We start from the raw sequence: 26,132 nt of genomic DNA, 5'->3' as shown, positions 1-26,132 counted from the left end.
CCTCTCCTCTCCTCTCCTCTCCTCTCCTCTCCTCTCCTCTCCTCTCTTCTCTTCTCCTCTTCTCTTCCTCCCTTCCCTTCCCTTCCCATTCTTTTCCTTCCTTTCCATTCCATTTTTCTTCCCTCCCTTCCTCTCACCCTCCCTTCACCTTTTCTCCTCCTTCCTTTTTCCTCTTCTCTCCTCCTCCTTTTCTCTCTCTCTCTCTCTCTCTCTTTCTCTCTCTCTCTCTCTTATTCTTACTGACTTTGAATACTACACTGGTCTCAAACTCTTCAGCTCAAGGCATTCTTGTGCCTCAACCTCTCAAGTAGCTAGGACAAGTACATGTCATCACACCTGGTTGGGAATTATTTCTGTATTGCAGCATTGTAGATAGATCCACAAAAAAAGATTTTACAGTAATTATCAACCAATGACCATAATCTTTGAATGTTTCAGAAAATGCCTCTGATCCTAGCAACACAAAAACAAGAAAGATCATTGTCAAAAGATGCCAAATACTGATTTAAGAGAAAGAACAGCATTTCACACATCAGACGAGCTGAGTATCTTCCTGATTCTACTTCATATAAAGATGTAGCCAGGATGTAGCTTCCCATACAAACTAAGTTAAGTGAAAGGGAAAAATATTTTATTTCTTAATTATGTGGTATTTTGCCTAAATAGCATGTGTTTCTGAAAAGAAGACATCTTCCTTTTAATTACCTAGTAGCTTGAAAAATCTTTGCCACTGGGGAATTAAGTATAAAGAGACAACTTTTTAAACTGAGTTGTTTTCTTGCATATTAATGAAGTTTATGATTTAAGTAAAGGAATTGTTAGACACATTCTTTGCTTATTATGGTAGAGTCCGCAAAGGAAAATGAGCTGATTTTGCATGTATTCTCTCTATAATTCAAGAAATTCTAAGGATTTACAAATATGGTCCAAATCCAAATGGCACTCAGTTGTCCAATTAAAATGGGTGCATACCATAAATCTTTATTCTAAATATTTCCACTGCAGCTAAATAGCAGTGGTTTAGACTGTCTACATTTTAAAAATGGTGGTTATTAAGCTTTTCATTTGAATATTCTTATTTACTGGACTTCATTCTCCCTTTAAAAGAAGAGCAAATTAAATTTTTGATGATGGAATGGTTAAATATTCATTTAGCTTGAAAAAAAAGACCTGGGGAATGAGATTATTGACTATAAGCTCACAAAATTATATTATATGAAAGAGGCAGCACATTTATTCAGTATAGTTCCATAAAAGAGAATGAGGACTGATACCCAGAAGTAGAAAGGAAAAGCAGATTGCCCTCACTTGAAGAAAGAATTTTCTTAAAAGAAGCTAATGCAGTAGGGCATATCAAAGTTTATCCAAAAAATATATGTAACTTGCTTTAGCTTTTAATGATATAGCTACCAATAAATATTTATGGAGAAATATGGTAGAAATATTAATATCCAGAAAATTCTGCTCATTTACTCTCTTCTCTCAAAAATGAGAAACTGACACCATAACTTGATTTTAGAGGTAAAATACCTAGATTCAATACAATAAAACAATTTAGCCCAGTAGTACATCTGAAACTTGACACAAATAAACTAGGAAGCTAGAGTCAAGAGAAACATGTAAACCTGTTGTAATGAGGTATCGAGCAGCCAAAAGTCATGGAATATCTGAATCTCAGAACTTTCAGAAAAAGAGTCTTAAGATTTGTTGACTCCTTCTTGCTGTTGAAAGATGGATCCCTGGGGATCTCCTGTATCCACAAGGCTCATGGGAGGCTAGTGCGGCTACAAGAGCATATAGCTTGGAGAAAGCATATAGTTTGGAGGTGGCAACTTGGTTTTGTCACTTTATCATGTATAAAGCTAGAAAAAAAATCATTAAGCACCCCTGGTGCTCTTATCTGTAAAATGGGATCAAATCTGTCAGTCTCAGAAGTTTCTTTTGAGGATTAAGGGAAATAAAGCAGCTGACAAGAATTTTATAAACTGATTAATATACATATGTAAGTTATTCCTTACATTTTAATGGGGACAATTCAGATTACTTGAATTATTTTCTCTGATTTTCTGCTACTTCTTAGGATACTTCTTAATTTCCTCCAGAAATTACCTTTAAATGACAGTATTCCTCTCGGTTTTGTGAAAATTCTATCCGTAACCATAGTCATTTACACCTGAAAGGACAGAACTTTATCAGTGCCATCCACTGTCTAAACTTCCCCATGGGTAGGATAATAATTTCCAAATCTGTTCTTCTTATTATTATTCTTTTACCTCATACTGCTTTCTGCAATACTAAAGCAGTGATTGAAATCCCTTAACTGGGGTCTCCAGTTGAATTCCAAATACTTGAAATGGCACAACACAAATAACCAACTAAATCACTAATTACTAAACACTATTTTCCAGTATTTATACCTGCAGTTCTGGGAGACCATTTACTCAATCAGCAAGTCCTACTGACACTATAAGCAAATCCTATTGATATTATAAGCAAATAATTGCCATATGATGGCTTCTTTGGAATTTGGAGAGCTCCTCTAGACTCTCCACTTGGCCATCAGACCTTGGAGTTATAGGTGCTACACAGTAAATCAGTGTTACAGATTCCCAGTCTATACAGTCACACTGTCATGGCCTCTATTATCATGGCCTTAAAATGTTTCTCATCTGCACTGAATCGATAAGTAAGAATCCATGTAGTTTTTAATTTTTATGACATGAAGGACACTGAGAGCAAGAGGTAGGTATTCTTCTATGTCCCTAGGGAGAATATTGAAAGGCATCTTCTGAGACTTCAGTTTCACATCACTTGGAGTTCCTTAACATGCTCTACTGTTTTTATGCATAATTTTTCTGCCTAGGATACCCAGTGTGTTCTGGCTGCTTCTTACAGTACAGCACACATTTCAAGATACCATACAAATGTCATACTCTCATCAAAAGTTTTACTAGTCTTCTCATATTAAACTAGTAGCTCCTTTTTTGCTCTTGCACTCCATGCAACAGTTTAGCTATGGCTTGAATGTGCCTCCAAGAAGTCTATGTGCTGAAATTTAATCCGTAGTGTGAGGTATTAAGAAGGAGAAACAATAAGAAAAAACTCATCTACGGTGTTTAGCGATGAGGCTGTTGGAAAGGAACACAACTACAAATTCCTAGGCTAGAGCTCCCATGATAGAATATTGGTGGCTGTATAAGAAGAGGACGAGAAACCAGAAGAGATTTACCTTTCAGGTCCTACAACATGTGATACCCTGTGCTGCCTCGACTCTGCCAGCAAGAAGGCCACCGCTCTGTGAACTGTGAGATAAGTAAACCTATTATCTTTATAAAGTTCTCAGATTCAAGACATTTGTTTTAGCAAAAAAAATGTAGCATCACTTTGCCAACATTGTCATTTTTTAAGCACGTTTCTACCCCTCCCAAATGTGAGATCCTTTAGAACAAGGACTATGTCTCGTTCATCTCCATATGTCCACGTCTAAATTAGCATCTGTCATCTGTCCCAGGGTGGAGATTAAGTGTTTATCGATGACAGAAAAAATGGAAGCAGAATCTGTTAAGTGGTAGTGAAACCCAGTCCTAGTAATCAGAACTAATTGGGAAAGAATGACTAAACTCCAAGCTCAATGATTTCAAAGTATCTTGCTGGATGCCTCTTATATGAAGGGTGAAAAGTAAATATTTTGGTAGATTTCTTTGAATTGTGGTTGAAAAAGACATTTGGAGAACTTGCAGAAAACTGGTATGTCTTTTGTAATTAGCAAATCACTTCTGCATTACATGGTTTTTCAAGCAATTTGAAAAAAGCACTGCTACTTTTATATTTTTAAATATCCTCAAGTACTAGTGCTTAGCTGATGTCAAAAATTTTGGCTTTAACCACTTAGAGGCTTTGCCTCAAGAAATCAATGTGAGTTTCACCGTGTCCTATTTACAGCAAATACCAAGAAGGTGGCTTTCAAACAGTAAGGGTTTCTGGCTGTGCATGTGACTCCCTCTGAGAACGAGCATGCAGGGCCCTTTCTCACTCTGGCTGCCCAGGCAGGGAAGCCAGGCCTCTCATTCTCTCCAGACCCTGTAATCAGGTAAAGGAGAGCGTAGTTCTGAGTGGGTCAGAAGCCAGGTGAAAAGATTGTTTGATGGATGAAGCTTCTGTGCTGATGTTTTTTCTTCTTTTCTTCCTTTTGTAATAACGAATACTAAATCCAGAGTCTTCACACCAATGTATATCCCAGCTCTTTGTATTTTTCACTTTGAGGCAGGGTCTTCCTAAATCACTGAGTTTGCCAGACTATGCTCAGACTTGCAATCCTCCTGCCACAGCCTCCCAGACTGCTGGGATTACAGGTATACAGCGCCATGCACAGCTATAGCCTTCTTTCATGAAGTTAAGCAATGAGACAGAAAAGGCAAAAAATACTCAGATCCTTCTATTCCCTTAGGGAGATACTTTCTATGTCTTCTGTGGATGCCTACAATCACATATAGCACCACACCTCAGACATACCTACTACATTTTTTCACAAACATATTCATATATATATGCCTACAATAAAATTTAATTTGTAAATTAGGCACAGTGACTAACAAAGTAACTAATAATAAAAGAGCATAATTATAAAAATATTGCATAATAAAGTTTATTTCAAACTTATGACTGCTTATTTCCAGAATTTTCTTTTTAAAATTTTGGACCTGAGCAAGTAAAACTATGGAAAGTTAACCTTAAGATGAGGGCAGATTACTGTTTTTATTACTTTGACAGCTAATCATCTATAAAGGAGCCCGAGTGGACACTGCCAGGCACAAGAAATTAATAAACACAAATACTGAAAAAAGCGAGATGATTACCTTTGGGAATAGTTTGTAAAAAGGTGAGTTAAAGAGTCGTTGATTAGTTTTTTAGGTCACTGAGAAAAACACTTTTAATTCTGTTTTAAAGTTCTTGTTGTGAACACAGATTGCCTATTATCTTTGGTACAAAGACAGGGAGTTTACTGCTGATGTGAGCATATTATCAGATTTAATAATTATCTTTCAGATTTAAAAAATTGAACTGTTCACCTTGGAGAAACAATACAGAACGTTTAGTGAATAGTCTAATGTAATATAAGCATCTAAAAACTAAAGTGGCCACCTTTTTAATTAGTTTAGTTTTGGAAGCTTAGAAAGAAACAAAATTACTTAAATATCAAAACTTCCAATTGTGCAGACAAGAAACATTTGGGACATTATGTACATTTAACAGCTTTTGAATTTACCCCCCACCTGTATGAAAAGATGTTCAGAACAAACAACTACTCTTCATCTTTCCTCTTACCCTTCATCTGGGTAGATTTTATTTATGCACTAGACAACCTTTTTGGCCATTAGCACCATCTTGCTTCAGCAGTTAATTAACACAAGTACCATAATTTAATACAGTTAATGCTACTTGATGCCCTTTAATGTACCTTCCATTAGTGATATTATTGTAGTATTGCCCTGTAAATTAAAATGAGATCAAGACTAAGAGAGCTGCTCTTTAATTAAGGCACTGGCACACGGACTTGTCTATTATTCACTAGAGAAAATCACCCTGATTTACTGAAGCAGGACATCCATAAGTCAGAATTAGTCCATGAAGATTATTAGTTTTATTGAACAATGTAAGTACCACGGAGTTGCTGAGATTGCTAATAGCAATGTTTCCTCATTTTCCTCCATTATCTTAGTAATCATATAATGAGGTATAAATGAAAGCAAAATAAACTGTAGCAAAAGAAGAATAAGTTTGATAAGATTATAGTTTTTGTTATCAGTAAAACATGAATCAGGTGTATTGTATCACATGCTAAAAAGAACATAAATGATGCATTAATAAAACAACAATCAAAACATTTTTACATCAAACAAAACAGTTTAAAATACATATATAAAGAAATAGAGAATTGAAATTTATAGTCAATCAATTTAAAAGGTCACAAAATATTGTTGTTTAATATATTAATATTTCGAAATAAAAAATTTGGAGAGCTATGTCAACTATTTTGTGGATATTTACGTCTGATTTCCATTCCGTTCTCCCAAAATAACTCTTATCAGTTTCTGCATTTTGGTGGGGGTGGTGTTGGAAGTGACAAGTGAAAAAACATCATTATCAGCTACCAATGTGCACAGACATGTAACAAGGTGCAGTTGTTTCATGGAATGCTGGCTGTGATACAGGAAATCAAGCCCTCAGTTACACGTTACACTTTGGAAAATTTATGTTTATGACAGCTGTGAAGAGGAATTTTTAAATCTTTCAGAAATCATCAGATAATATTCAACCTTCTAAAGGTGCTATGTAGTATAAAAGATGGCATAGTTGATTAGGCCTGCAGAAATTTCAAGGGTAAATAATCATAGCACGCTGAAAGGCATTGTGAACTAGGGTATTGCTCAGCCTTCCCTTTAGTGGTTCCATCATGAGCAGATCTTCCTTATATAACTTAAAAGCTGGAGACACGCCCGAGCCATCAGGCCTTGCCTCTTTAGTCCCTCCCCTAAGACTAAAAATATTCAGGCCATCTGGTGTCTGGTGCAGCACATGCCAGCATCAGTTTTGCCCTGAGGAATTTGGACAGAGTGTGGAGGTGACAGAAATGGAACTTATGGAAAGGTTCACCTCTGCTGGACCTTTCTCTTTTGCCCAGCTGCTTCTCATCAGCTTTCAGTTGACAGGTGAACAGGAAAAGACAGTGGAGGTGAGTCCCAGAGAATAGACAAGGGCTCCTGCGAGCTCCTCTGAACTGCTGAAGTGCAGTTGGAGGACACTACCAGAATGAGAGACAAAAGAAAAATGGTAATCTGAAGGGATTCTGCACTTCTAACATGTCACCCTTAGAGATGGGTTGTCTGGTTTCAATGGAAAATGTGTAAAAACACCTTTGTCATTTAAATGCAGTTTATACCTTTTAAATATAATCAGAGGAAAGAAAAATAAATACTGAATTTTAAAAAAGCCTCCATGATGGTTATTTCCCAACTAAACAGCTTCTGAAGATTGGCTTCTTAACAGTGGTAAATGAGTGTGTTTAGGGAAATTTGGTCTATGGCACGTTTTGTGCTCAGATTAAGGATTTCTCAATCTGTCAGGAAACTAATTTTTGTGAATTTAATCTAACAATATAGGTCACAGTAGGGTTTAAATTCAAACCTTAATCTATAATACTGACCTTTAGTCTCTACAGTATTGAATGTGAATCATTGATTTTCATGTGCTAATGTTAGTAATAACATCAATAATTATTTTCCTATATCAAATGACCGAAATCATCAGATACTGGAATTGGTATCTTTTACTACAGCGCTTCTGAAAATAATTACTGCATTTTATTATAAACAGCGGACTTATATTTCAGACAACATATCCCCCTTACTATGGACCCCTACTAATATTATAAGCTGTTCTCTGTTACCTGGAACCTCTTCACTCAACACAGATATACACAGGTCAGTGCACATTTCTCTCAAAAATGCCATTTTGCTTTAGAGATATCTTCATTATCTATGACTAAGATTTTGGTTAAAAGCTAAAGATTCTTGACTCTTCCATGGAGAACACAAAGCTAGAACAAAGCAGATGGCCATTCATTACTGCTACTTCTGCAGCTGTGCCCCTGAAGCTTCTGACAGCACTCTGAATGGTCACACCACATACCCTGTGTGCCCGTCATGGCTCTGAGCTTAACAGCAGGGGCCTTTTATTCCTCTGGCAACATACAAGAGGAAACTAAAAGACCAGAAAATCTCAACAGCTCCATTTTCTGAGGACTAGTCTTTCCCTGAAAAGGTTGAAGGTCAGCACACTGAATTAATCCTGTTTTATTATGTTTACATTATTTAATTACTTACATACATGATAGATGCACTGTTTATATCCTTATCTTTAGTTTTTTTTTTTACTTAGAGCTCGTGGGATTTTTAGGGTGATTATTGCTTTGCCTGTCCTTTGGTTCCTTCTCCCCATTTGCTATAACTCCACTATTTAGGTCTTCCCATTTACTCCCTAGTGAGCTGGCTATTTGATAATATGCCATGATTAAAAAGCTGGTTAAAAACCTCAGTGTGGAGAGGTTCTCATTCCTCAAGTGTTTCACTTAAATATCTTCAAAATTCTTAGAAACTCAGTTGTGTTTCTGGCATACCAAAACTAAGGGTATTCCTGGCTATGTACATTAATTTCCAACTCTAGTCCATCGTTCATTCACCTACAAATTGAAGAGTGTGCAACTCAAGTCCATACTTCAAATATAGCATATCATTTCAATAAAAGAGTCACCAATAAAACGCAAGTAGAGTTTGAGTTTCTTTAACAAATGCATTGCTTCTTCAATGCTTCAATTTTGATATAATAAATTTAAATAAATATAGCATGCATTTTGAGATTCTTTTGCTCAGTACACTATTATCAGGTTTTGGTACCTTGTTACATTTCTCTTTTATGTTCAAAAACATAAGATATATTTCTTTTTCTTTAGCCCCTTTTAGAGCAACTGACTGTGCTACCCCTGACTTCATTGCCTTAATGATTTAAAAACCACCTCCTGACCTGAGGAGTTTCTTTGTCTTAAAGAAGATATTTTTATGTGTTATTTATTTAGTAAGGTGAATTTTCAAAGAAAAAATTATAGATTCTAGCCAAGTCCAGTGGCAACAGGCCTTGGATCACAAATTACTGCTGAGTACAAAGGGTCACAGATACATTCAGAATCTACCTCTGCACTAGCTTTCCTGAGAAAGTGCAGTCTAGAACTTGACAACTGTCACTCTGTAGCTGTCAGAGCACCACACTGGAGTTTTCCTTGGCCACACCCATTTCCCATTCAAGGTGAACCGCGGTTTTCTTACCTTCCTCGCACCTTTATGTCTGAGATTGCGTAAAAATAGCGTGCCAAGTGAAGCTCGTCTACAAATATCTCCCCAACAGCTGGTCTCAACAGCCTTATCCTCAGGTCTGTGACAGTAAAGAAATCTCTGAGTTTCTTGGTTGTATCCAGCTGGCCGTAGAGAGAAGCCATATTCCGTAGCCGAGGTCCAGCAAAAAATGCAAACCTGTCTTTGATTTCAAAGTGAATTATTTTGCTATTTGTTGTATACCCCGTGGAATACTCTTCTGTACAAATGATTTCTAAGACTGTGTGCTGTGATAAATCCTTCACAGATTTCGGATCCATGTGAAAAGCATCTAAGCAATCTGTGGCATAATACTGATAGGGCTGCCATGTTCGTCCATAATCAAGAGATTTCTCCAGGATCATTTGGTCTGGACGCCCCGATTCAAAAGTAATAACTATGTTGTCTGTGAGCTCAATCGTTTTGCTCCAAGATAGAGTGATGTTAACCTGGAGAGGCTTGGGGTATTCCTTCCAAGTAGCAGACTGCCAAAACGTGGAGGGATGTCTTCCTTCAAAATCAAACATCAGCTCAGGGGGGTGTGCCAGCTCAGGGGTACTTGCGTCACACTCATTATTGCACATGTAGGGGTTGCCCTATGGAAGAAGAAAAAGAGGGTGCATCAAAACACTAATTTGACACAAGTCTTGCCATATTGCTGTTGCTAAGAGGCTAAGAAAGAGAAAAAAAGTTTTTAGTAATCACTTTTATTTGCCCTAGCCAGATTCTCCTATTTAATAGCTTTAAAGAAGCAATATGGTAATTTTCTTGTCTTGTTTTCTTCCAGGGGCTTTAAGAAATGAAAACAGCTTATTTATCCCATATGTGTTAGACCCATAATGTGGTCACAGGAGCACAAAGACACAGAGCAACTGTCTAACAGTTCAGTAGTTCTGCTTCCTCTTAGAAAGAGGCAAAGCAAGGGAATTTCTTCCCTGCCTCAAGGACATTCCTTAAGAGCATTATTCTTTAAAAAGGCATTTTCCAAGCAGGGCTTCAGAATTGGCCAGGAACATGGACACCTGTGTCCTGTTTGGGAACAATATCCCCGTCCAATGTTCAGCTGCTCTTGGCTTTGCCTTTAATCCATCATACTTAACTGCTTCCCTGCTTCATAAAGTCTGGTTTTAAAACATTTACTTTATTCACCACAAATCATTAAAATGTGGTACACTCCGGGCTCTGGGGCTTGGTCCAAACATCTGCCACTCTATTAACTAGAGATAAGAGGATTTCTCAAGAAAGTCTTGGAGTTGGGGTTATGTCCCAAGTTGTCAGGACAAGAAAACTCACTATGGCTATCTCTCAATATCCACAAGGGATTGGTTTCAGGACCCATATGGATATCAAAATCTGTTTTTGCTCAAGTCTCATATAAAATGGCTTAGTATTTGCATTAAACTTTAAAGTATAAATCATCTTTAGAATACAATACAATGTAAATTCTATGCAGAGTTGTTATATGGTACTTTTTAAAGGGAATTGACCCAACTGCCAAAGGTCTGACTGGCTTCCACAGCGAACAGGAGAAAAAGGTGAGCAATGCTCGAACAAGGAGTGCTAGGGAAGGATGAAGAACTGGGAAGCAGCCGAATGCTACAGCAGGGCACATCTTTCATCTCTTCATTCACATAATTCAACGTAATGCTCAGCACATGGCAAATTCAAATTTTGCTTTTAGGAACCTTCTGAATTATTTTTCTCAATATTTTCAATCTACTATTGATGGAATTCTGTGGATACAGAACCTCTAGATGTGGAGGGCCAATTTCACTCAATTAGGAGGGTGTTATACACCAACCTTTAGCCACATGCATGTTTATTACACTGTGCCAGTCCATAGGCTGCTCTCCACAGATGGTAATTATTTGTATCATTATCATCAACATCATCATCATCATCATGATTCCTCTGACAAAGGGTACTTCCTTTATAGCCCAAACAAAAAGCTGAAAATAAATTCCTTTGTCATCTCACAAGATATTATCCTGCTTCCCTGCACTAAATGCCTACTCTCAGATTTCATCAGAAGATTCTCTGGAGAATGATTGGCTTCCAGATTTATGTTTATTTTGTTTTAAAAAATAATGGGGTCCACTATTCAGGTCCCACCCTAAGGGACCTGAATATGTACAGGAAACCTGGTCAAAGAACCCCAATGAATGTTTTTTTTTATGGTTCCTTACCTGTGATAAAGTATAATCTACAAATTAGGCACACTAAGAGACTAATAACAGTAAGTAATAATATAATAGAATGCTAACAACAATATACTGTAATAAAGTTATGTGAACATGGTCACTCTCTGAAGAGAGATTGTACTCATTCTTCTTGTGATGATGTGAGCTGAGACAATGTCTGCAATGATGATATGATGTGAATGAATGAAAGCAACACTGGAACTTGGTGATAGCTGCTTGCTGAGGACAGCTGAGCTGATTCAAAGTGAATAAGGAGTGCATATACAAAGTGGATACACCGGACAGAGGAGTGATTTATACCTAAGATTGGATGGAGCAGATAATAGTGGTAATGCATAATTCAAAATGTACAAATCACTTATTTCTAAAATATTCCAGTTAATAGTTTTTGACCCCAGTAAAAATGGGTAATTGAAACATGAAAAGTGAAACTACAAATGGGTAAAGGGAGAAATACTATGTTTCTTTCTTATTCAGTCCTATGAATTATGCGCAGGGATGGATGAAAGAATCCACGATCTGGTATTTCCTTAGCCTTTCTTTTGGAATTACAGTTGGATTCTTTTCTTTTTTTTTTTTTCATGAATTGTGAGATTTTCATACCTGTTGGATGCATAAGTTGGTCTCAAATAATGAATCTACACTTTACATATTGATGTTCAGTTACCTGCTGACTCGCATGAAATATTAGATGAATGTTGGAGAATTGCTATGGCCTCCCCAGAGGTAGATTTCTTCTACCTAGTCAGCTAATACTCTCTCTCTCTTGCCCATTAATGCAATTGAATCCTAAAGCTGGCAACAGGTTTGGGAGACTAAAGTATAATTGAGATGAGGCAGGAGAAAGAAGAGACGGTACATTATTTGAGGAACAGAACTGTTTTAAAAATACACTCAAGAAATCAGTGATAATGGAAATGTTTCTATACTTCTTTCTCAAATTTCAATTCCCTATTCCTGATCCCAGCGTCTGTGACACTATTTATAGATATCCCCTTCAAAATGAGCATGGGTTGGGCTGGGGGTGGGGGGATATGTTTCTGTTCCAGGTGGAATAAATCACTAAATTTATTATTATTTAAACTCTCTTGAGCATGCTAGAGAGCCAAATGTAAAGCTCTGCAAACTGGCAAAGGCTTTTTATGGAGGGCTATAAATATTGTAGAATCTGTCAGGATTTATAAATTCTAAATATATGTAAATGTGCATTTTACTGGAAGGGGTCAGATTTATACAAATTGCACCTCTATTTGGAATTTACTGAAAAAATATGATTACTTCAAAATTTGTCAGTATGTAGCCATCTGTACAATCATTAGCTTGGACATTACCATCTTCCTTCTAATGAAAGAGTTTTCATCTGAGATCATGAGCATGGAGAAAAGGGAATCAGCTTTGTAGGACTATATATTTGTATTAAGCTGTGTTGAAAGACAGGCATTGTTGCCTCCAGTCTATGGCTCCAGAGCTATTTGGAGCCGGGCGAAATGCTGGGACTGATGAGGAGGAGCCACATTCAGCTGATTATGGATATAAGTCAACACTAGCAGACCTATCTTAAAAAATATCTCTGAAAATATCTAATAGGCATTAACTCCTGTATTCCATGAAAGGGATTTGGTAATGTCCACCTACTATTAGTCCTTACGTGCTGGGCATTTTTCAGATACCTGAAAATCTCTTATTCCTACTTCACAGAGGGAGAATCTGAGGCATAAAAAGTATTAAGGAATGTGCCTGAGATCACATAGTAAAGTTGTAAGAAGAGTTCCTCTACCTACCCCTGCCCTGGTCTGTTCAATACACAAGAGTCAATGGAATTACTTGCATTGTCCTGCCTTGGAATAAGCATTGGTTAGTAGAAAGAAATATCTAATGTCTAATGTCAAATGAGTTTTAGTAAAACCCTTCTTAGACCTAATGAATATTATCATGTGTTGGAGATGACTTGCTTAGTTTTTTTCTTTTTTTTGTAAACACCAATTTCAAAAACTTTGTTGACTATGAAGTCCCTTCTGAATTTACTGACTCATGCTTATATATTAATATAAATAGTACCTATTCTGAAAACTGTAAATGTGTGGAGGTCAGGTACCATCTCATATCCCACTTTTAAGCTTTAATGGAGACATGGACACAGAAAATACTCTATCTCTGCTTCTGTTCTCCAGGTTGGGGTACCTGTGACCTGCGACTCAGTGGGACAACCAGCTTCACACAAATATGATGCTTTAGGCAACTGAATGATGAAAGAAAAAATCTCCTGCATTCAGTAAATATTGACTGCCTACTATATTACAGAATTTAAGATGCTTGTCTTGGCACTTTAGGTACCAAAATACAGGTCCTTGCTTTGTTTGGCATTTCTGCCCCAGTTGGATGAGATAAAAATGAACATAGTGCTTTATAATGTTACATAGAAATAATGACTATGGAAAAAATAAAGCCAATGAAAGGGAGATGCCCTGGGGAAGGAATGGTGTTTGTAATTTTATATTGGGAGGTCAGAGAAGGTCTCTCTGATAACATGACATTTGAGCAGATAAAGAACAATTTCCAAGTCACACTGGAGATGATCAGAGAAGGTTGATTAGAATGACAATTTCGTCCTTCATCTGTCTCTACTCTTAGTGATATTTTCAGCAGCATGAAAAATTGTTGCAATTGATGGATAAACAAATCATTTGAAATGAGAAATTACACCTAATAATTGTACATAACAGAGAACAAAGGAAAATAAAGAAAATCGATTGGACAATTTTCCATTTTTCATAGCACTCATAGTCTTTTAGAGCATGATTTGATTACCATTAACACAATTTTCCAAGAGACAACAGCACTGTGAGAAAATTAATGGAGTATAGCAAAAAAAAAAAAAAAATGGTGGGGTGTCACTCTGGTCTCAGCATGTTAGGTAAGAAAGAAGGACGAAAAGAAGAAAGCTGAAATTGAAAATCTTACCATTAGTGATAGAGACGGCTAAAGAAGAGATTATATGCAAAAATATTGAGTGTAAATATTTCTTATGGGTGTGATTCATAATACTGTTGTTATAGAGAATTATCAATATGAAAATAATTCTCATTAAAGAGATTAACTCAATTACATTTTCACCTACTTCAGCCCCACCTAATCCTTTTTAATAACATCAACAATGAAATTTATATAAGAAAAAAGCAACTTTTCCCTACTTATGAAAGCAAAGAACACTTCACACAGCTAAATCTAACAGATTTAGGCATTAGCAAGTGTGAGTAATTATTTTGTGGCCAGCAGGCAGCCTTTAGTATATCTTAATCTAATTCTACAAGCAACAGATCCCTAGCTCATTGTCTATGGACAAAGATGAAAATATTTATGACTAGGTAGATAATATTTACACCACAAAGAGATGCCTAGATAATTATGTAGATATTGGTGCTATTATTTTTATAGTAATTAGAAGATTATGGTGTTAAATTTCATTTAAAAATATTAATACTTTACCTCTGGGAGAATTAAAATTAGTTATTAATTAGCAATTTGTAGCCAAAGCAAAATGTTGTTATTGTTTGTTAATGTGCTTCCAGAATTAGAGCCCTATATAAAATTGGAGATGTATTTTTCACTGTTTTTGTTGATGGAAGTTGTCTTCCTTATGACAAATGACACTTCTAAAAAAAGTCCTTTCATGTAATATTTAGGGACCTTCTTAAAGTTTAAAAAAATCCTGTACAATCAATATGAATGTAAAATTTGAGGCTATTGTCACTTTGACTTTTGCCCTATCAAGTTTTAACTACTGATAAACAATTGAAAATGGCATTGGAAATGAAGCAATTCTCAGGGAGATTTCCTTCTGACTGTCAGTGACAGCCACACCAGAGTGTCTACAAGTGGTAGTGAGAAGTATCCTGGGCTAACACTCAAAGTGGTGCTGAAAACCTGAGCCAGAGAAGTCTCTATCCATTTGCATCCAGTAAATCTTTTCTTACTTTATTGATAAGTGACAGTCAAAAATGACACAAAGGCAAGAAACAGTATTCTGGGCCAGCACTCCTAACCTGGTCCTTCTGAATTCTGAAATAGACACCATCAGGGCTTCACTACAATAAGGCCTTTAAAAGAACGCAGAAACTAGTAGCCAACCTACTGCTTCTCCTCAGAGGAATAAGATGTGAGCCCAGTGTGCTTTCACTGCCAGGCTGGAGCATTAATTTAAGCAGATGGCTGCCTTTCTCTTTCACTGCTTCCCCCAGAAAGGTGACCAAGCAAGACAGTCTCCAGGAGGTGGGGACTGATCCTTTTACATCAGAGATGGCAGTTTCAATGAAAGGGTTTTCCATTCCTAGGCTCTTCTTGGAGCATCCCGGCCAATCCTCTTTGGCCTTCGTCTGTGTAAGCCCAAGTTTTTCTTGACTATAATGTATAAGAATTTTTTTATTGCATTTCTAAAGACACCAATGTTACTTCTGAGCATGGGAGCTGATGTTCACAGATCATGCGGAATCAACTCCTTTATGTCTCATAGCTTTTCCAGGGCACTTGGGAGAAGCAGAGGGATGTCAGAACCAGAGGACATGTAATGTAAGATAGTGGATTTCTCTTACACAAATCTGAAAGATAAACATTGGTAGCCACACTATATGTAGACGTACTGATGAGCCTAGCTGACCTTAGCCACAGGTAGAGACTTTGCCTCCTCAGAAAGGAACACCCACAGGGCAGCCTGTTTCTGATTGTTCATTGACCTTTAGGACATAAAGTACCAAACTCTCAAAAGTGGCAGTGCAATCTAACTTGCATCCAGCTGTGCTAATTGCTGTAGTGGGTACCAGTGTGAAATATATACTGTGAGACTGTCCTAATATTAGATATTCTAAGGCTGTTGCTATGTGTTTGTCAGAGAATTAGTCTCAAACTTTAGCTTTGAAAATATGGCTATCCTAAGAGTAGTAGAAGGTAAAAGAATTTTGTTTTCATAATTTTGGAGTTGAAAAGTGACTGCTCACTTTTATAATGGAACCCTTTGTTCATCATGAAGTTTCTTCCCCAGCACAGACACAAGCTTATGGCATGATTGAAGTTGTAGCCTGTTTCCATCTGTACCATGACAATACTAATACCTTGTGGACTTTTTTACTCAAAAAATAAAGACGCAAAAGCTTAACCTTTTCTGCAATGAGAATACTGGAAGCCATATCACAGATTATAGGCCATAATAGAAACCTGTGTAAATCCCTGCAGAGGATTATAGTTAGGATTTCCAAGCTAAAGAAGGCTAAGAGGTCAAAAAGATCACATTTCTAAGAAGCCAAATACATTCTCAAGCCACAAGTCACAAGAACAGATTCCTATATAGCAATTAGAATTATTACTTTGCTGTATAGAGAAGAAATAAACATTAGCAGAACCAAGTAAAATTGAAAAGGAATGCTACATAAAATCATCATATAAAGGTACAGTTATTGTACATGATGTGGAAATCTCTTTTTAAAAGTTGTTTCCTTGGCCATCAATGCTTTATGTTTTGTCCTGTGGATGGACATCAAACAGACCAGAACCCTCGAAAATTAGTAGCACGAAACAGAAGTGAGCGGTCAGCACTGAAGTTAAAGCAACTTGGGAGGAGCAAGGGTAGACCAAGCATCACGGAAGTGAGAACTGCCTGAACCCTGGAGGTGTGAGAAGTTGTTCCAATGTGTTGAATCTTAAAGCACTAACTTTCTGCTTGAAAACTTGTTCCTTCTCTCACGTGACAAAGCAAGTCCCAGGCTGGTTTAAAACTCATTTGCTAAAAGGCTGTCAATTTTGAAAGAATATGGAAAAGCCAAAAGCATTCTCTGCTGAATTGATAACTTGATCTTGAGAAGCAGAAAAATAGGTTTCTAGTGAAATGTTTGCAAAACAAGTTTGTTTCTGGCAGTTCTGTCCCCACCAGGAACATTCTCGTCCTCCTTCTTTCTTTCAAACTCTTCTCTTCCAAATTCATTAATACTTTATTGGACACTAATCAAACAATATCAAATGTTAGAAATATTTGAAACAACACAAGATTAGGAACACAACAAATGTTTGTGAATTATTGTGGAGGTTACATTACACAGGTAACAATCACATGTTTATCTGTGTACGTCAGACACTGTTATACTTGGTGCAATATGATGAAGAAAACAAATGTAGACCTCATCTAAACTAAGCTTATAGTTTAGCTGGAGAGGAAGTTTCTACAAATGAATAATTATGTAATTATAAATGAAAATAAAAATTTAATGGAAATAACTTGGTCCATGAAAGAAAATAGAGAGAGGACTTTAATGGGCCAGGGACATTTTTTAGGAGGCAGCATTTAAATTGAGATCTAAAAAGTCAGAATAAATCTTAGGACCAAAGGTTAGAAGGGAGATAATAATAGCCAAATGAGATAACAAATACCGACCCTAAGTTTGGGTAGAACTTGGGGTTTGGAAGGAACTATCTTGAAATGATCATTGCTGGAGCATCATAAGCTTTAGAGAAAGCAGATAGGATGATGCTGGCGAGGTAGACAGCTGGGAGATTGTGGATATACCTGAAGGTTGTGTGTGGACCTCTAAATGCAACAGATTTCTTTTTGAGAGCGGTGTACTATGACCTCATTTTCACTTTCCATTTTCTTTCTATTGTCTGTGTTGAATAGACCATATGAAATAGGGGACAGAAATATTGCTATCAGTAGGAAGTTTCTTAGAGACACTGAGCCAATATGAGGGTGGAAAGAATGTAGACAGATAGATAGATAGATAGATAGATAGATAGATACAGAAGTATTTTGAAAGAAGAATTGATAAAACTTTATACATCAGCTGAATATTTATGACAGGATTAGACATGATATAAATGTAAGGAACAGGAAGAGGTAAACAGTAGTTCTTTGGGGTTCGGACTTGGCCATGTAAGTATTTGGTTGCACTTTTAATGGAGATGTGGAAGGCTAGGTTTAGAGTTAGGGAGAGAGCAAAAATTTAAGTTGAAAACATTCGTGAATCATAGAATTAAGCTTGTGTAGTTCTTGGATGCATCCATCATGGCCCTAAATGATTTACCTATTCTAATACAGTTAGTCTTAATGACAACACCTTGGAGTAGATGCTGCTATTTACCTTGTTTTACAGATAATGCAATGGCCTGTTTAGATGATAAATACAGTCACATAGCTAACAAGTCTCAATGGAGTTTGCAAGTCTAGGCAATCAGTCAACAGAGTCAATATTTTCAATGGCGAGGCTATTTTGTTTCTCTATTTGTAGAGATTTTCAGGTCAATATGTGTCTTGGTCTCATAACAGGTTTTAGATTGCAGATTATCTATTTATGAGATTGAAGATTATCTATTTAGAGATATTTGAAATTGAGGACAGATTAGTAGGAATAAAAGACAAAGACCCAAAGGACTGAGTTCCACTTTAATACAAACAAGGAGTCGACATTTACCTCTATCTTGTAAATTAGCTGTCAAGCAAATGTTTACATATATCTCACTGTTTTTCTTAAATAAATTTGAGGAAGAGAATTCTATATTATATGAGAGGTTAAAATGAGACAAAAATACTTTATTAGACTTTTATTTCTTTGGTTTTGGCAGAAGATATACTTTCTTGTTGACTACTAATTTGTGGTAAGGAAAAGCATCCTGCTGGCAAGGAGGAAACTAAGAGCTTTCAAAAATAAAAGATAAACTGAATCCAAAAGCTATATCGTTTTTTGGGTTAGTGCATTTAAAGCTGTGAGAAAGGGAGCAAGTTCTCAAAAGAATCACGAGAATTCATTGTATCAGTGAAATTTAGTTATAGTAAGGGGAGTAAATGGAAGGGATTCCATAAAATGTCTATGGGAGAGATGCGTTTAAGGATGAAACCTTTATATCCACTAGTTTTTCTGACCTTGGTTCTGTTTTAAAAACCATCACACCATCTTCTTTTCTATACTTCATTTGTATTCTTTCTATTTTAGAACTTTAAAGGAAGAACAACTCATGGTCTTATCCTTTGACATTTTACTTTTTAAGTCTACATGAAATTCCTTACTGAGTTAATTCACATTTACAGATTTAACTGTTACTTATGGTTTGATTCTAAAATTTCATCCTTATTTCTGATTTCCCATGTGAACTTCATACCTATCTCTTCGAATACATATTAGACATTACCATCAGCATCTTAACCTCTATATGTTGAACTTTATATGTTGAAAAGATAATATTTCCTCTTTCTCTTCTCTTGCCTTCCTGAATAATTCAATCCTAAAGCTATCTGTTAGAACTGAGCAAGGCAGGTATCACTTCTATAATAGGCAAAGACATAAAACTTGAATTGAATCATGAGGAAATAGATAAAAATTGAAGATTGTTTGAAAAGTGAATAAATGCCCCCAATACCTAAATTTATGATTGAATATGAGGAAGAGTTCCAGATTTAGTATATCAAAGAGATAAAACAACCAATGCCATCCAAATGGGATAATTTTGCTAAAAAGGACTTTTCTGGGACTACTGATAAAAGTAGAATAGGGTCTGAAGGTTACATGGTAATAGAGTATCTATATTAATTTTCTGATCTAATTTCAAATATGTAGAGGAATCTTCTTACTTGTATGAGTTAGCAGGCTATAACATGTTGAAAACTTATGTTAAAATGTTCAGTGAAACAAGTTGCATCTGTTGTACTGCAACATTTTTGTAAATGTGAGATATTTTAAAAATAAATTAACAATTACTATGTGTCAGCCAAAATAAAAAATAAGAAAAGTATCTGTATTAAAGGTGAGAAAAAGTTTTCCATCAAGAAATAATATGATACAATATTTCAAACATAATAAATGCAGGGTCAGTCCGATCTCTATCCATCAGGAAATCTGTTCTAATAGGTTGGATTGGACTCAGAAACTTTAGCTTTGTAAGCATTCGAGATAATTCTGATGTAGGTAGTCTCTAGATCAACTTGGTCGTGCCGTTCATTAAGAAATAAGGTTCTGGATTAGACCTACTTAGGTTTGAGTTCTAGGTTTACCATATTACTGTGTAATTTTTGATGATCTGCTTCACTTTTTGAGCCTTTTAAATATAACATGAAATTGATGGTATTAATCTGAGATAAAATTACATAATGTATGTTAAGTGCTCAGCATCTTCTTGGCATGTAGTAAGTATTCAGTAATTAGTAGTCAGCATTAGACAGTTCACCCATTTTTCTTTTTCTTTTTTTTTTTTTTTTTTGTCTTTTTCCTTTTTTTATCAGTACCAGGGATTGAACTCACGACCGCCTGCTTGAAGGCAGGCGCTTGTGCCGCTGAGCTAAATCCCCAGCCCCACCCATTTTTCTTTACCCTGGGATTTCTATTCCTCAAACAGGAAAACTGCAAGTCATCTAATATCCCTTAATGGTTCTAAATCCATTTACCAGACAAGTTCTATAGATGCAGTTCACTGTTAGAGTTCCATTCATATAACAGTGTAAGGCTATTTTTTCAATGTTTTCTTCTCAGTTAATTTTATAGTCTCAAAATTATCTCTCTCCATATGCTATTGCCATGTTATCATCTAGTCTCTGCGCAGGAATTAATGTGGCCTGAAATCCAACTCTGTCTGCATCATGGTTTCTTTTAATGTCATTTAATGAATTTCTCATTATGTTCAAGGTTATAATTAGAATTCCTTAGCATATATGCAATATTTGTTGAAATAAGACATCTTGGGGGCTGGGGATTTAGGTCAGCGGCATAAGCGTCTGCCTGGCAAATGTGAGGTTGTGAGTTTAATCCCTAGTACCAAAAAAAGAAAAAAAAGAGTCAATGAAATAAAGCATCTGAAAGCTTGTAAAGATACTTTTACTGTTCAGTAGTGTTTACGTCTCATGTGTACATTGCACTAACCCATGAACATATACTCTATAGTGGATAATGCATACAACATGCAACTCACTGTATTATATTTCATTTTTTTATGAGTCGTGATATTCTCATTTTGACTTTGGGGAAGAGCCAGAAGTCACCTGGTGCCCAATATAGTGAATTAAGTGCCAGATCAGTGAATAAGATATGACACTCCATACACTTTTTTAGGACCTTGGCTTTCCTTTGTATGGAATTCAGCAGCAGCATTCACAGTATTTTTTATTACATCTTTCAAAGACACTCACAAAATAGGACTTCCAGAAATGCTTCAGAAAGTGGCAAGAACAACAGGATAATTTTTTTTGAAGTGAGAGGAAGATTTGACAGGGATTAACAGCAATGTACCTCTTGCTATAATAAAATTTAAAAAATAAATAAACATTTGTTGTGTATTTCAATCACTCCTTGTATATCTCCCTGCTAGAGTTCTATAAGAAGAAATGATCTATAAGTATGTGGCAATAATTTACTTATAACGAAAGCAAGGAAAGCATAATAACAAGAAAGCAGAAAGAAGATAGGATATGTGAGTTAAGTTTGCAAGTTTAAGATAAAATGAGAGGAAACTGCCTATAGATTGCTGTCTGGAAATTAAAGAGATAACCATGCTCAAAGAACTAATGTGTCCTTAAGTTTCAAAGGGGTTTATGTATGATGTATTACACATTGGGTTTTTTTTTTAACAATTCTAAATTCACAGTGTCTGTATGCAAAATTTACAGTTTCTGGGGCACCTGGTGAAGCTGGAGGACAAAGACAAATGGAAGGGGCTGCAATTATGTCCCCTTCCTCTCCAGGAGTTGATTTCATTCTCATTTTCCTCCATGACTCAAAGCAGTCTTTCTCCTAGTGTTACAACTGAACATCTCTTTTCTAAAGCCCAACTTGCATTATTATCTGACCCCACAGCCTCCTTCTTGGTTTATACGAGGAGTTGAAAAGTCATGCAAGATCCAGCATGCTTTTTTCCTGAGCAAATATGGATAACCAAATAAAACTTTATGAAAGAAGCAATGCATGAGATGTACATAATTGTATAACACACAAGCATGGAGGTGTCTCATTTGGGCATATCACTGGGAAAAAAGGTACGATGAATGGTTGAAAAGGGTGTAGAACATGAAATCAAGTTTTTGTTTTTTAGTTAATTAGTTATTTTGTTTCAAGAGGGAAGTATCTTTGTTTATTGCATCACAACTTTTTAGATAATTACAGAGATCCTGAAAACTCTACCATGACCAGGGGGTTGATTCAACACCAACTAATGAAGCTTACATTCAGGACTAATGAAATATACAATCTGCTGGTTCAGGCTTGCCCATGATATTGTACTTGTAGTTTTGTATTTCTCTCATTAAAATAGGACCTCCAGACTTGTGCATTCTCCAAGCTCATAAAATCTAGTATTGTCACTGTCCGGATTCATTGAATTAAAATTATTTTCTTCTTCGTCACTATTTCTTCTCAAAAGATTCCACTTCTTTTGTACCCCTGTAATCTATTTTTAACACTTATAACTCTGAAATAATTTTCTCTAAATCCAATTTTTAAAATTTTGTGTGCCCAAGTTTATGATTGACATATAGCAATATTTCATTAAAAATCATTATATTCTACTTAGAAAAATAGCCATATAAATTGGTATATTACCAACAATAAATACAAATTTCACTTATTTTTAAAGCTGGTGTAACTGTTAATGTACCAGGACAAATGCCATGAACCATGTAAAAGTATGAAAAAAATGTTGTATTAATGATCATGTGCCAAGCATTATGCTTGATGTTATATATTAGTTCAAAATAAGGTTATTTCATCTTTATCAGTTATATGGTTGTTGCATGGCAAGACTGAAAAGTCTCCTTTTGAAAATAAGAAAACATATTTTAGGGAGTATAAAATCTATTTTTAAAGTCACTATGAAAGATTTAGAGAAGGTGAAGTCTTAGTTTTGAAAAATATCTTAAGTTTGCCTGAGTAAAGAAGACACATTTTTGTAGTTAGGAATTTGAGGTAGCTACTTCATAGTTGTTATTTGATTTAATCCACACAACACTCCGAAGTGTAAACATTATCCTAATTTACTTATGAAGAAAAAAGGTTCAAAGTGTTATGGAACCTTGTCAAGATAAATGATGGAAGTAGACGCTTAATGATGAAAACCACACTGTTTGCAAGGTCAGAGGTTAGACTGAAGAAGTGGGAGATAAATTTAAAAGCATAACAGCAAGATGATTTTAGAAAGTGTTGAAAGCAGGATAGAAATATTCAGGTTTGGTTAACTGGAGCACAAAGCTATTGATGATTTTTACAGCAGATGGTTCATACAGTTAACTTTATTAGTTTTCTTTGTTTTATTGAAGAGAAACAAATTTTCTAGTTTAATTATTACTGAGTCATCTTACTAAAGTTGCAAAGAAGAATCAAAAGCAAGATTCCATTAGAATTCTAGTCATGAACATGCAAATAATCCCAGACATCTCTTTCTTATTCATCTTCATATCCAGCATAATTCCATGATCACAGAAGACAGTAAATAAATGAATGCAAAGCTATTTTGTAATTAGTATTTCTGTTTAACAAAATATGAAAAGGCTCCAATATTAAAGAATACAATTATACATCTTTCTATTCAGTTTTCTATTTGCTGGTGACTTGATTCTAAAGTATCAGACAGTCAAGGATCATGATCTTTGACTTCTCTACTTAAAGGGATATTGCCCAGCTCTTAATAAGTTCTTGAGTTCTAAAAGTCATGTGTCATGTACAAATCAAGATACATCATTGTGGGATCAGAAAGGGTCCTGAATTGGCCTATACCTAGCGACTATTTCCACTGAAGTCTAGAACAGAGACTGAAGCATCCTGAGAAACACTGGAAGGTCGTAAGTGTAGTGGAGGATGGAAAGAAAGGGAGATATACAAGGAAAGCCATCTCAGAGGTAGTTTCAATTACTTAAGTATAAGAACGCAGAGCTTAAAGTGAATAATAGCAAGGTGATAGAAGATTCATCAGAAATTAGATCAATTGAAAGTAAAAATCAAAGGAATATCAAGGACCAGTGATCACAAAAGCTGTAATTCCAGGAAGAAAAAGGAAATGATGGTGTTAAAGGTATCTGAACCTGGTATAACACTGTGACTCTTATTGACCCATCCTATCAGTATTCTTTCCAGCATAACTGAAAACCAGAGAATCAATTTATAATGCAGAACAAGACATTTGAAATTTCCCCCTCCTCATCTGTACTAAATATACCACATGCATAATTACTAATCCACAAATATTTCCTACCTCTCTTATTTTCAGTTTTTAATATTTTACTGCCACAGGTTTATATTATGTAATGGTGATATTCCTTGCAGGGAGTTGGTACATGGACATAACAGATCCTAATTCTTTTTCATCCTTTTTCCCTCTATCCCCCATCTCTTGATCCTCTTCTTATTTGCAAAAGATATCTATTTCCCTAAAACCTACCATCTAGTTTTTATTTTGCTTTTTATTTATATTATGGATTAGTTATACAAGAGAAACCAGACAATAATTGAGCTTGCATATCTGATTATTTCACTTAACATTATGGTCTCAAGGTTCATCCAGGGCTGGGGTTTAGCTCAATGGTACAAGTGCCAGCCTTGCAAGTATGGCGCTATGAGTTCAATTCCTTGTAAAAACAAATCAAAAACAAAAAACAAAAAGGTTCTTCATTTTCCTACAGATGATTCAAGCTTCTTTATCACGACAGAGAAGTACTCCACGTGCATAAATACGCAGTTTGTTTATCCATTCAACTTTCAGTGTATACATGGGCCTTTTTCAAGATTTAACAATTATGAATTGTGCTGCTCTAAGCACACATGTACATCTGCCACTGTACTGTGATGTCTTTAACTCTTTTGGTAAGGTATCTAGAAGGGGAATACCTGGGTTAAATGGAATTCATAGTTGTAGTTTTTGAGGAGTCTCCACACTATTTCCGCAGTGGTTTTAATAGGTTACGTTGCTCTTTGCCTTGTAGCTTTGCCAGCATTTTTATTGTTTGGTTTCTTGATGACAGCCATCTTTCTGGAGTAAGATGGAATCTTGCATTAATTTTTCTAATGGCCAGAGATGTTAAATAGTTTTTTCATGTATTTATTTCCCATTTGTACTTCTTAGAAGTGTCTATTTAAATTTCTCTTATTTTTAATCCTTAAAGCTCTCATTAACTCAGTCAGCAACTAAGCTTGCATAAGCTCTCTTATGCCTCTTAGTTTTTTTCCTCTTTTTAAAACTTCTTATGGCTAGTCTGTGTGTTTTGTTACAAATCCAGCTAGTCCCATTTATTTCTTCTAAATAGCCTACTTACACATTACTCTAGTTTATAAACTAAAGGCTCAAGTGCCCAGAGGGCAAAGTACAACCCTCAGAAGTCAGTGCAAGAAGCAATAAATATTCTTAAGGAGATAAGGGGGCCCACAGATATTTTTAGCAAGAGGCTAAAGCTGAGAATTAAAATTCAAGGAGAGAGCAAAGTGTGCTCTCCTTTCTCAAAGTGTTCACAAGATAATAGGAGGCCAAAAACAAATAATAAGTAGAAAGAAATTGAGCGGGAGTGTGAAAGGGTCTGTTAAAAGGCAGAGAGAAACCATTAAAATAGGATTAATTAGAAATAACTAAAAACCAGTCATTTTTTTGAAATTAGTGATGCCTGACATTATTACCTAGAAAAATATGAAGGCATTAGTTTTGAGCCTGTACAGTTGGAAAAAAATAACAACCTTAATAAGGATTACCAGACTCCTTTAATAAAAAATTGGCACAGACTGCTCATTCAAGTTTATATTCCAGGCCTGTGTGATTTCCTTGCCCCTCAGTTTTCTCATCTATGTATTAGGATTAATCATGGAACACATTTCTTAGTGGCTTTGTAAGGACTAAATGTACTAAAATGAAAAAAAGAGCTTAGCATGGTTCCTAGAATATAGTCAAAACTCAATTAATGTCAGCAATTACCACCATCTCAACCACACTATCATTGCTATTATATCTAGGAAGCTTTTAAGTTGTCACGTCATAGCGACTGCTTTTTAAGGTCCGATGTGTCACCTAATAG

At 35.7% G+C, this 26,132-nt stretch overlaps 1 protein-coding gene across 9 annotated transcripts in view; it reads right to left on the bottom strand.

Annotated features, from left to right (window-relative positions):
* The window catches only part of Ntng1 (netrin G1), a 315,523-nt gene that overhangs the window by 127,736 nt on the left and 161,655 nt on the right, over positions 1 to 26,132 (bottom strand). For all 9 annotated transcript variants that reach the window (XM_063255137.1, XM_063255158.1, XM_063255167.1 and 6 more), the window contains exon 3: positions 8,880 to 9,520. In XM_063255137.1, the coding sequence (XP_063111207.1) occupies positions 8,880 to 9,520 (641 nt within the window). The remainder of the gene's footprint in view (positions 1 to 8,879; positions 9,521 to 26,132) is intronic.

The sequence above is a fragment of the Cavia porcellus genome, unplaced genomic scaffold, assembly GCF_034190915.1.
Source record: "Cavia porcellus strain 051 isolate PalLab524CR breed Dunkin Hartley unplaced genomic scaffold, mCavPor4.1 scaffold_1, whole genome shotgun sequence".
In the NCBI taxonomy this organism is placed as follows: Eukaryota; Metazoa; Chordata; class Mammalia; order Rodentia; family Caviidae; genus Cavia; species Cavia porcellus.
The sequence above is the reverse complement of the archived record's forward strand: the minus strand, read 5'-3'. Positions and strand labels throughout refer to the sequence as shown.